Consider the following 13,425-nt stretch of genomic DNA (forward strand, 5'->3'; position numbering starts at 1 on the left):
AATATTATTCTAATGTATTGACAAAAGAAGATCCGTCACTTGGTCACTCGTTACAAAATATTTTGAAAAAAAAATCTTTAAACGTTCAATTCGTACGATACACAACAAATTTTTATTGTAGACTTTTACTTGTAGTGCAATGTTCTATTTTACATGAAATGTGTTATGTTGTTTACGCTTATATATGTTAAAGGTTATCATTAAAATACTGTCTTGTTACCAACTGATAAAACTATACAAGAGCAAAATAATCACCATTTAATTACTTAAAGCTACTATTTTTAATCTTACCTAACTAACGTCAATCGATTACACATGTAATTATTACATACTTTTCTAATATAATGATCATTGTATATTTTTTATCGATTCAATGAATTTAAAACATAGGTGATATCATATTTATATAAGGTATTACTGTCATATTATTAAAATGATATTAATTTACAATAAGGTTATTCACTACGTTATAATTGTGTAAACGTCAATGTCCTGATTTAAAATAATATGAATGTTTTTTTTTATAACAAAGTATTTTTGGAGGCCGTTTCATTTTATTTGGTATATATTAACAGGTTGCTCCAAAGATAAGTTAAATGAGGGTATATAAAAGTATATTTAATTTATATAAAAATATTAGGTGAAAAAATTATTTTTGTCAACTGATTAATATTTATTTAATTGTACAACCTTTTTTAAAGTATTTTTTTTTTGTAGCATCTGCATTGGAACGTCAGGTTACTGTTAAAAATATGATGGTACATTTATGATATACTTTAGATGAGTTAGTAGTATTATGTTTATTTGACTAAAATGTCTTACAGGAAATAAAATATAAAAATTTGAATGGTATGATAAATAAATTTACTCCTAAAACTCGTACAGTAAGACCAATAGTAAATCAAAATGATATTCAATATTTTATAGTTTTATGATCTTTTTAATCAAAATATCATTAACATTTTTGAAGATTTTGTTGTAAAAGAGTTTTGGAAGTCTGATATTATTGACATTATCAAAAGATACATTTAAAAATTCCGGCATTACACAAGATGTTACTGGAAAAGGTATTATTTTAATTCAAGAACTAAATAAAAAAATAACTCGCAGCGAAAATCAACTACAGTTTTTATTACATGTAGTTTCAGAACATCGCAAAGCATATTCAGTTGCAACAATGATATATAAAAAAAATGAATTATTTATTTAATAATATATTTATAAATCTTATACTTTATGATTTTGTAATACATTTATTAAACTTTATCAACATATACTTAAAAAATAATTATCAAATTGACTTAATTTTATACTAAAATATTATTTTATTTATACAAGGATTAGGAACTGACGTACAAGAGTTAGTATAGGTATAGCGTCAATTGTGGCTGAGAGAAAATAGATTTGGATAGTTTGATCTTGTCAAGGAGAAGTGAATTGGAAGCTGTAGGAACAGTTATGGTAAAGAATGTTGAAGGAAGAAGAGGTAGAGACCATAAAAGAGATGGAAGAATGTTATTTAGTGTGATATGAGGACTATTTGTTGATGTGCATAGATAATATGGGAGATCGTATCAAGTGGAAGTTTAGCATAAGGGTGGCCGGCCCCAAGTAGTTGGGATAAAGGCACGGAAGAAGACGAATTTCCTTTTTATAATTTTTAATTTCTATCAGTATAAAATTACTCGAAAATATTAATTTTTAATTTTGGTTTTGGAAATCTTATTTTATAGCTAAACAATGTTCAGTTAGTAAAAAAACGGGTTTCTATTGTTCTCATTGTTTGTAATAATTTACCAGTCATATTACTTTTTGAACATTGTATAATACAGTGCCTGTATAGTGTATGAAATATTAGACAATATATTTTATTATTATATAGACAATATATTGTGTAAGTTGTATAATCAATGGAAAAAACAAGAACATATTTCTTTTTTCTTTTAAGATAACCATTTTGCTTATCTGATTTTTGTGACTGGTGCGAAAGGCATAGTTATTATGTTTAGTTATTATGCCTATGATTTACAGATTGTTCAAAAAGAAGGAAACTAGCCAATTAAAATTTATTTTAATTTATAAATTAAAAAAAAAAATTTACCAGCAATTTCGTTTTTCTATGAAAAACGAAAATGGTCAGTTTTGAGGTTATGTTCCTTATCAAGTAAACGTTTATCTGTTAATCTGAAATATACAGAGTGTTTATCTATAACGGTTATCTATCAATTATAGATAACCGTTTTGGAGCGAACACTCATAAGTAAAATTTTTAATGTGAAATGGTTAATTAATTTTTTTTCTATAATTTAACGTAACAATTTTCAAACTTCTAAAAATTTCACTAGAAGATAAACGTTGGTGTGCGTGAATGAATATTTATTTTATACAGTTTAATACGGCCGCCAGAATTGACGGTCGGTTATAGAAAGTGTACCGAAAATTGTGTGTGAAAAAAATAAAGAGGCACGGGACTGGATTAGAACCCGCACCCCTAAGCGTCGCTGAGACGAACCCTACCATTAGGCCACCGTTTACTTATGGTGATGATACCGATACACTTTCATTTAGGTTTATAACGTGATGTGTGGATGAGGGAAACTCGGTACCGTGTTATGTTTAATTAAGAAATACTGTGAAATATGTTGCGTCTTCAATCATATGAATTAGATACAAATTTTAGTCTTAAATATATTAACAAAACTACCATCCGTGATGTTCAATATTCAGATAAAAATATTATTCCTCGAGTTGAGAAGGTATTCTTTAACTGTTCATATATTATCTGTAAATATTTTTTGACTAATAAAAGATTAAAATATGATTAAATTATCTTAAAAATATTTTTAGTTTTTAAAACATTATGTAGAATCATCAAGAAATGTTAAATACTTGAACAAAGAATTGATTGTTAATGCTTTGCGTCTTGAATATTCAGAGTACAACAGGAAACCTTGGGGTGTAATGGCTAACCTTATTGCTAGAGGTAATTGATCCAACTGTTAAGTTATAGAGCAAAATTTAGAATAATTTCAAAAATTCATGTTTTTAAATTTTTTTTAGCATTAGTAGTTGTTGATAATCAGGGGAAAGAAAATATGAATGATCATAATTCGATATCTTCTGATGATTCAACCATAAATATTATGTCTTCTGGAGAAGAATCAGTTGATATCACAAATGACTTTGATCCAATAGAAAGTTTGAATCCAAATATAACTGAGGTCAATAACTCGAGTTCGGAATCAACACATGAGTTAGTTTTTAAATTACTTATAGTTTTTATCTCATACAGAGTATATTATAATGATTCATGATTATAAGCATTAATCTTAATAGTATTTAATACTTGGGTTGTATTATTAGGTTAATAAACAGAATAATATATAATCCTAGTTCATTGTTTAATAAAACTAATAGTGTTATTTTGTTAAATGTAAACTTTATAATTGAACCTGTTTATTTGAATTTATAAAATTTGAGAAGTGTTATTTATTGAGCACTATAAATTATGAGCTTTATGGTCTAATTAACAAGATTTGTTTTTTTTTATAGCTTTCAACATATAATATTATTATAGCCAGCAATTATATATTATTACTGTTGTTATTCTTAAATGGCAATTTGTAAAAATAGGGTAAAATTAGTTAGTAATGTTTTATGCTTTAAATTATGACAAAAAAAAATGAATTATGTAGAATACAGGCTGGAACACATTTAACTGATAACTCCTATAGGAGTGGGGTAAATGTAAACCAATGGGCTTTAATAAATTATTTTATTTCAGGTTGAAAAGTTCTAGTTCTTCTAAGTGTTACTATCATATTAAAAGTTTAAATTAAAAATTTGTTAATTTATCTAAAAAAATCCATTTACAATTACCTCACCTCACCCTAACTTATTATATAATCAACATTGTTATATAATGTTTTTTTTATAATATAAAAATTATTAAACTTGTTTAAACATAGGTATAACTTATAATGATCTTTCTTTGTATTAGATATTCTACCATTGTTACATACCCATTCTAATTGTAAAAATACTTGTAACTCAATAATAACTTATCCTAAATTTGTAATTGACCCATCAAAATTTTTTGTAAGAAAAGTGATTCAAAATTGGCAATTTTAAAATTTTGAAAAAATTTAAAATAATAAAAATATGGTATTATCTATGAATGCATAAATTAATAAAATAAAAATTACTATGATATGTTGATTATATTAAAAGTTATAGAAGTTGTCAGTTAGAACTGTACTATTCTGTATAGAATATTTTTGTTTTTTGATTTTAACCATGGATAAAAGCTTATTGTTTAACCAAAAAGTTTTAATTATATTTTCGTTTATTATTCATTATTAATTTAATTAAAGACTGCATTCAAATAAATATCACCACAATTGCTATTTTTAGTTATTTAGTTAACTCTAAATATAAAATATTTAAAACATGTATATGATCTAATTTATGATTATCATCAATTTTCATTAAAAAAAGTAATAAGTTTACATTTTAATATAAAATAAAGAAAATCAATCAGAATATTATAAATTCAATTAAAAATTATTTATTATTTTGGTTTTATTCTATAGTTAATGTGGTATAAATATAAGCTTTTAAATTTTGTATTTTACAAAAGGTATTTTCTATCATATGTCAAATAATGAGATGTTAATTTTTTTGGAAAGATTTATATTTTTAAACTTAAAAGTTATTGATTTGCATTAATCAGTGTTTTAAGTTGATGTATTATGTTTTATCTAACTTTTCTTTTCAGAATGGATATAGAGCCAGGTATAGTAGTTGATGTTAACCAAACTACTTCTAATGGAGCAAGACAAAAAACAGTAAAGAACATTTCTAGAGAAGTTAACAATCAGGTCATTTGCTTATTTTAATTAAATACTCTATAAATAGAATACATATATTTTATCAAAATATGAATTATAATGTATTAATAATATTATTATCATTATTAAAGAATAAAACTAAAACTGCCTTTTTAATTTTTAGTCAGGTTGGGTAACAACTCCTGCTAAGAAACTGAAAAGAGAAATTGAGCATTTGAATAAAACAGTAGATGGTATGCCGACACCACTAAAAAAAGTTTTTCAATTAATTGGATCTGCAGAAGAAGTTAATGTGAATTTTGATAATCTTGCAGGATGTGATTCAGTTTTGTTGGTAAAAATAATAACAATTTTATATTTTTCATTTAAGTTGTTGAAAAATGTATTTATAATTTAGGAAATATGCCAACTTATTATGCATATAAAACACCCTGAAGTGTACAAAACCTTAGGAGTTTCTCCACCAAAAGGTTTTTTGCTTCATGGGCCACCTGGTTGTGGAAAAACACTTCTAGCCCAAGCAGTTGCAGGAGTATGCATATTTTTGTGTATATTGTTTCTAAGAAAAATGTTTTTATACATTTTTTTTACATTTTTAGGAGTTAAAAATACCTTTAATCAGTATAGCAGCTCCACAATTAGTTGTAGGAATAAGTGGTGAGTCAGAAAAACGAGTTAGAAAATTGTTTGAATCTGCTGTCAAGTCAGCACCATGTGTATTATTTATTGACGAAGTGGACTCTATTTCTCCTAATCGAGATAATACATCTCGTGATATGGAACGCAGGATTGTTGCTCAATTGTTATCTTCATTAGATAGTAAGACAATTTTAATGAATACATAATATTGAATAAATGAAGCCTGGTGGGAATGACGTAAAAAATGTAACAACTTTTTTGGATTCCATTTTTTTTTAGCTCTAGAATAATCTATCACTCATAATATTTGTGCTTTCATGAGAACCGTTGAGTATTATTAAAATATTTATTTTGTTTTATTCAATACTATAAAATTTATGAAATGTTACATTATTCTCGCTTAGACCTCCATTGATTTTATAATAATTATATTTTAAAAATTTAAGGTTTAAAAGATGATGATAAAGTTATTGTGATTGGTGCTACAAATCGTCCTGATAGTTTAGATCCTGCTTTAAGAAGAGCAGGAAGGTTTGATCGTGAAGTTTGTCTTGGTATTCCTGATAGACAGTCTCGCAGAGCAATGTTAGATTTAATGTGCAAAGAATTACGTATTGCTCCATCAGTTACTTTAGATAGATTAAGTGAACTTACTCCAGGTTTTGTTGGTGCTGATTTAAAATCGCTCACTAGAGAGGCAGCTACAGTAGCTGCAAATAGGTATAATTACTGTTGGTTAAATATATATGTTTGTTTAAAACTTTTATTACATTGATATTATCTTAGAACTATTGAAGAAATTAAAAATAGATTAAATTATCTTAATGGTGAAAAACCTAATGAAACTGAAATTATACCAAAAAATAAAATTCTTGATACATTAAATTTATTACGTTCAAGTAATATTATACCTAAAGAGGAATTGGGTTCAATAAAAATAGAACTAGATGATTTTAAAGAAGCTTTGAAGAAAGTTGTTCCTTCTTCTAAAAGAGAAGGTTTTGTTACAGTACCTAATATAACTTGGGATGACATAGGTTCTTTAAAAAAAATTAGACAAGAACTACATATGGCTATGCTTGTAAGTAAATTAAAATTTTTTTTATTTATAGTTATAAAATAATATACTATAAATCAAATGACTGTTGTGAAGTTTTTAATATTTTAAAAAATTAACATAAGTTTATATTTTATAGGCTCCTGTGACTCATGCTAAAGAATTTACAGCTCTTGGATTAGATGTTCCAACTGGGGTATTATTGTGTGGACCACCAGGTTGTGGTAAAACATTGTTGGCTAAAGCTGTAGCTAATGAGGCTGGTATTAACTTTATATCAATTAAAGGACCAGAATTACTTAATATGGTAAGAATTAGTAATTTAATTATTAGTAAAAATCACAATTTTAACAATATTATATTTTATTCAGGCAATAAAGTATAGGGATCGATCAGAATTATCGAATATTGATATCATTTTGATATCAATAGTTTTTTCTGTAAAATTTTCATATTGATATCCTATTTAAATATCAAATATTTTCCATATTGAAAAAAAATTGAAAAATCATCAATTAACTTAATATTGCCAACTAAATTAACTCAATAATTAGTTTATATATTAGTTATTTTTAATTTGTTCAAATGATCTATACATAATTAATAACAATAATTATAATAATTAAAAAATAATTATAACAATAATTAATAGTATATTCAAAAGTTACTTAATGTTTTTCGATCTAAGAAAATCTAAGAAAAAGACTATTTTAAAAGAATATTTTTTATTATTTATTATAATACAAAAAAAAATATTTTAAAACTTTGAAAAAATGAAAAATATGAAATTTCATGATTTATTTTTATTATTAATACAGTTTTAAAATGTATTTGGTCTAGGAATTAGTTTGTGCAGTTTTACAAGAGATGGCGTAACTAGCTTACTGTTCCATCGTTTCGTTTATATAAACATGCGTTTAAAAGTTTCTATCATTGGGAATCTTTTTTAGTATACATCATTCGATTGAAGTGTAAACAAAGATTTTTTTATTTAACTAGAAATGTCGAGTTTTGTGCCGGATAAAGTGTTTTTGCGGGGAGTTCTTCTTCATTATTTTATTATATTATGAAAGTCATCGAATTTTGGTTGAAGTTTATGGTGACCATGCTCTAGCTGAGCGAACGTGTCAAAAGTGGTTTGCAGGGTTTAAAAGCAATAATTTTGGCTTAGAAGACCAAGAGAGACCTGGGCAGCCAAAAAGATTTGAATATGAAGAATTAGCCCTATTTTGTGGGGTAGTACACTTAGGTCTTCCTTTTAGTCGGGGCGAAGCGTTAGGACAACCTTTGTTTTTTATTTTTTGCACTGCCACTTGGCTGACACCACACTGTCGAGCCATTTTTCTGGTTGATTGACCTGATTTTAGCATCAAAACAATTTGTGTTGTTCACTACGAAAGACCGGTTCATACTGATTAAAATAGAAGTTTCATATTTTCTTTGTAATAGAAAGAAATGTAAACAAATCAATAATGAAAAATCTCTTTTCTCTAGACACCCAACAATAACAAGTCAAGGACACGCACTCCGCTTTACGTTTTTATACTGTTTTAATAGCAGGTGCAAAAGTGTTTATTTTTAAATAAACAAACTCTTAGGCCTTTTATCTTTTTCATGATTATTTTTTATGCGTAAACTTTTGTTTTAATCCCTAGAATATAGATTCAAAAATTTATTAAATTGAATTTATATTTAGTTTTGAAAATGCCAATTTTCCAAAAATTTTGGAAATTCTGTTCACTTTTGCTTGTCACTGTATATACAATATCTACGAGGTGTGTTTAGAAAAGAACAGGAATTTTTTAATTTTGGGGGTTTGGAGAGTCTGATTATCAATATTTTTTTTTATAATGTTGGTACACATGTCCCTGAAGTATGATAAAATTTTCAGCTGGATTCATTTTTTACTTTGTCAGTGGCAGCCGCTGAGATTAGACGTATTTTTATGAGATAGGCATTTTTATTTGTTTCAAGAAATGTATCAAAGGATTTGTGTCAAATTTTGTGTAAAAAATGAAATCAAATGTAACAAAGTGTGTAAAATGTTAACAAAAGCTTATGGTGAGTCTGCCATGATTAAAACAAAAGTTTACAAATGGTATAAACGTTTTCACAGCCGTTGAATATGACGAATACTCAGCACATTAACAACCGATGAAAACATGGAAAAAGTAAAAGAATTGGTTATGAACAATTGTTTGAAACACAATCAGAGATGTCGCTGAAAATGTTGAAATATCAATTGGCTTAGGCTATAAAATTTTTTTTTGAATGTTTTGAGTATAAAACGAGTAGCAGAAAAAATTGTTGAATTTAGAACAAAAAAAGTAGCTAATAAAGGTGCTCAAGAGTTACTTAATGAAGTTAACGACGATACAGAATTGTTGAAACGTGTTATAACAGGTGACGAAACATGGGTTTATGGACACAACGTAATAACCAAGGCTCAATCATTCCAATAGAAGCATTCAATACCAAAAATGGTTCAACAGGTGCGGTCAAACGTGAAGGTTATGCTCACTGTGTTCTTCGATTTTAATGACATTTAATTCTTGCAACAAGGTCAAACGGTCAATATGGAGCACTACCTACAAGTTTAATGCTATTTGCATGAAGCAGTTTGAAAAAAAATGTCCGAATTTGTGGCAAAACAATTCATGGCTTTTGTACCATAATAATGCACTTGTTCTCATTTCATTGCTTGTTTGTGAATTTTTGAACAAAACAATTATGTAATGATGCCCCAGCTTCCAAATTCGGCAGACATGGCTCCGTGTGATTTTTTTCTATTTCTAAAATAAAGAGAATCTCAAAGGGCTGTCGTTTTAAAAGCATTGATGACATTAAAAATGCATCGCTGAATAAGCTGAAGACTATCCCAAACTCATGATTGAGTTTGAGAAGTGTTTCGAGGGCTGAAAGAAACGTTGGCACAACTGCATAATATCTAATAGGAACTTTTTTGAAGGCGAAAACATAAATGTAGACAAATCAATAAATATGTTTTTCAATAAACGAAAATTCCTGTTTCTGAACAAGCCTTGTATATTAAAGACATATCTTTAAAACTTTTACTAATTAGATTATTTTAAATAACTAGGTCATTTTTAATATTTTTCTTTTATATATCATAAATAATCTTCAAAATTGCCTGGACACAAATAAAGTATTTTGAATTCATTTATTTTTGAATCTTCAAAAATATTTAAAAATATTCTACTAGCTGTCATTAAAATGAAAAAAGTCAATTCATAGTTACTTACGCTTGATTAGTGTGTTTGGTTTCACTATCATTAACTTTTATAATATTTTCAATAAGTTTTTCATCATCTTTAATTTATATAATATTAATCAAGTAGTTTTTTTAATTAAAATTTATGTTAAATTAGTATGTTGGTGAAAGTGAAAGAGGAGTAAGACAGTGTTTTCAAAGAGCACGTAATTCACAACCTTGTGTAATATTTTTTGATGAAATTGATGCGTTATGTCCAAAAAGAAGTGATATGGATGTAAGTCAAATGTATAATAATACATGTTTTTTATATAACTATGTAAATATTAAACTTTTTAAATAATTATAGGCTAGTGGTCGATCTGGACAAAGAGTTGTAAATCAGCTATTAACAGAAATGGATGGCTTTGAAGGTGGTCGCAGTGGTGGTGTATTTGTTATGGGTGCTACAAATCGACCTGATATGATTGATCCTGCTGTACTTCGACCTGGACGTTTAGACAAAGTTCTTTATGTTGGTTTACCAGATGATGAAGGTCGCGTTGATATATTAAGAGCAATAACTAAGGTGCTATAAAATTATTTTTCTTTTATTTTAAAAAATTCAACTGGTTTTTTATGTTTTTATTTCATCGAAAGATTTGGTAGCTAAGCCATTAACTTTTGTAAAATTATATTTTTACGTATTTTAAAATGTTTTAGAATTCGTTTTTATTTTAGGCTGGTACAAAACCTATTCTAGCCTGTGATGTTGATTTAGAAGTAATAGGTAAAAACGAAAAATGTAACAACTTTACAGGAGCAGATTTGGCCGCTTTGGTAAGAGAAGCTGGAATTATTTGCCTGGAAGAATATATCACTTCTACAGAAGAAAACAAACAATTAGCAATCCAAAATAAACACTTTGATGAGGCTCTGTTAAAAATTAGACCTTCAGTATCACCTGAGGTATTTTTAATTATTAGTTGTATGAAAATGATATTTAAGTGAAAATAGTAAACTTTAAAATATTGACACAATATTACAACAGTAATATTTTAACATATATAATATATATATATAACATATTAATATATTAACATTTTATTAAAATAAATTTTGGTTTATGAATCTTACATAACAAACTTTAATATTCCAGAAATAATACAAGTTCAAATTTTAATATTAAAAGACATAGTCTTTATATAATAATCATAAAAAAATTTGTATTGCATAATATTTTATTTATATTAAATTTTTCAGGATCGTATTCGTTATGAAATTTTAAAATTGGAGTATGCAGCACCTAGGAGTTAACATATTTTCTATTATATTTTTTAAGATGTTATAATTTTAAGTGTTTTGATTAATATTCATGATTTGTTATGTAATATAATGTAAAATTGAAAAAAATATTTCTCAATCAAAAAATTATTCTTGTTATTATTTTTTTATAAAATATTTTATATCATTTTATTAATAATTGAATCAGTTATTTCAGAAACGACACAATTCATTCATTTTTCAAATATTATTTTTTTTAAGTTTTATAAAAATTAATTTTAATACAACTCATATTTAATACAAATATCAGCTACAGTAAGTTAATAACATAAAAAAAGGACAGAAGGCACAATTGCAGTTTTAATATTTAAATATTAATGTTATAATTTTATGATTTATGTAGTTTTTGAAGTTACCAGTTTAATAATAGAAAATTTTTTTCTTGATTATAGACTTACTACTAAAATTATAAATAAATATATAGATATTTAACTGCTTAAAGTTGGGCTATTTGATGGTATCTAAAAAAAATTAAGATGAAGAAAATCATAATCTAAAGATAACTGATATATGATCACTACTTTTTTTTAAATAATAATTGTACTTTGGTTATTATTTAGTAAGCTATTTAGCTTACTCAATAAAAAGTTGTGAATATTTATGTGTGTAAAATATTTTTTTTTTAATTTTACCAAAAATTAAGTAAATAATAACACCACAAAAAAATTGATTTTTTTAATTAATTTATTAAATGTTAGGGATTGTTTACATATAAAATACAACTCTTTAAAATAATTTTTTTTTTACTTGAAGTAAAATATAGCAATTTTTATTATATATTTTAAACGAAGCTAAAATCATATAGTCTAATAATTACTCCTGATAATGCACGTTATTTAAGCTTCGATGGGAAGCTAAGAAGGTATTAATTTAACTATTATGTGTTTTTTTTGTGTGTCTGTTGCCACTTTTTCTCAGCTCTTACTGGACCAGTTGCTTTCAACGATATGTCAAAAGATCACAAATCGTATCTACTTGAAGATATTACCTTTAAAAATTGAAAAATTTCCTCATTCTCCGTAAATTGAGTAATCTCCAAAAAAATTACAATTTTGTAAATCAGTAATTTTTGACATTTTTTTCTTAAAATTACTATAACTTTTTCTAAAATTAACAAATCAAAATAATTTTTTTAATAAAATCTTAGGTATTTTGCTGTTATTTGGTATAATTTTTTTGACATTTTGACCTTTTACCTGATTGTTAAGATTCAAAATAGCAACTTTTTTACAAAAGTTAACTTTTTCAACATGACTTTTGAAAATGTTCCGGAAATACTGCGTCTTTTAAATATATGTTTAATTAAAGCTTATTTTGCGTACTATAAATTGAAAAAAAAATTTGTAAGATGACGTATCTTTTATGCGCAAATAGCTGCCGTAGTTAAAAATCTGACGTTTTTGTGTTAAAATTTTCGATTTTATATTTTCAACTATAAATTACTAGAAACATTTCGAAAAATGTATCTATCAACACAAATTTTTTTTCCTAAATACATTACATAAACTTCTTTCATTTTTTTATTTTGTTTATTTTAAAATACTTTATAAGGGTTAACTATAGTAATGAGGTCATCAATTTTTATAAAAGTTACATGAATTTAACTTGCATTAAATATAAATTTAAACTTACTTTGATTATTTTTCCACCTCAAAGTTAAGAAAAGCGACTTTCAATTTTTAATTTAGTTTAAATAGTTCTTTTTATTTCTTATAGTGTACGGTGGCTGCGTCGCAAATTTTTAGTCTTACACTCTGGGGGTACGAAGTTCGAACCACCCTTCAGTCAAAATAACTTTTTTACATTTTTTTCTTAATTATTTTTTGATGTCAAAAAAATTCAAAATGAATAATAAATAAAATTTAATCGACATCGATGATCCTATCACTTTAGTCTCTTCTTGTGAGAATGACTTCCTTATTCGTAATAAAATATATTACTATATGCTTTATTTTTGTGTCTGTCGTTAATTTTTTTTAGCTTTAAATATTATTAATTATATCCCTAAAATATAGTTTATTGGGGTAATTATATATTTATATTTATCAGTTGACTCATTACTATGGCAAAATTTTGTAAGATATTTTAATATAAAAAATTTAGTATGAAATATAAAACCGAGAATTATAATAAAAATAACATATTTTTGAATACGGTAGCCATTTTCACCATAAAGGCAATCTATAATTTGAAATGTTTTTTTTCATATAAAAGTATATTACATAAGCTTAAATTTATAATCTATATAAAATTGTCAGTATTTTCGGAACATTTTTAAAAATTAAGTTGAAAAAGTTCTAATTTCTATTTGCTTTTCGGGGGGG

The 13,425-nt window shown here is 25.6% G+C and overlaps 1 protein-coding gene across 1 annotated transcript; it reads left to right on the plus strand.

Annotated features, from left to right (window-relative positions):
* Positions 1 to 2,228: 2,228 nt before the first annotated feature.
* On the plus strand, positions 2,229 to 11,102 carry LOC126894394 (nuclear valosin-containing protein-like). The gene is made up of 14 exons (XM_050665370.1): positions 2,229 to 2,756; positions 2,848 to 2,983; positions 3,061 to 3,253; positions 4,778 to 4,880; positions 5,014 to 5,184; positions 5,248 to 5,382; positions 5,450 to 5,669; positions 5,936 to 6,209; positions 6,276 to 6,570; positions 6,686 to 6,853; positions 9,936 to 10,055; positions 10,128 to 10,346; positions 10,499 to 10,726; positions 11,021 to 11,102. Exons 1-14 carry the CDS (start codon positions 2,640 to 2,642, stop codon positions 11,072 to 11,074), a joined length of 2,433 nt encoding a protein of 810 aa, XP_050521327.1. The 5' UTR covers positions 2,229 to 2,639; the 3' UTR covers positions 11,075 to 11,102.
* Positions 11,103 to 13,425: the final 2,323 nt, after the last annotated feature.

Source organism: Daktulosphaira vitifoliae, unplaced genomic scaffold (genome assembly GCF_025091365.1).
Source record: "Daktulosphaira vitifoliae isolate Bord-2020 unplaced genomic scaffold, ASM2509136v1 Scaffold_1, whole genome shotgun sequence".
NCBI classification, from domain to species: domain Eukaryota; kingdom Metazoa; phylum Arthropoda; class Insecta; order Hemiptera; family Phylloxeridae; genus Daktulosphaira; species Daktulosphaira vitifoliae.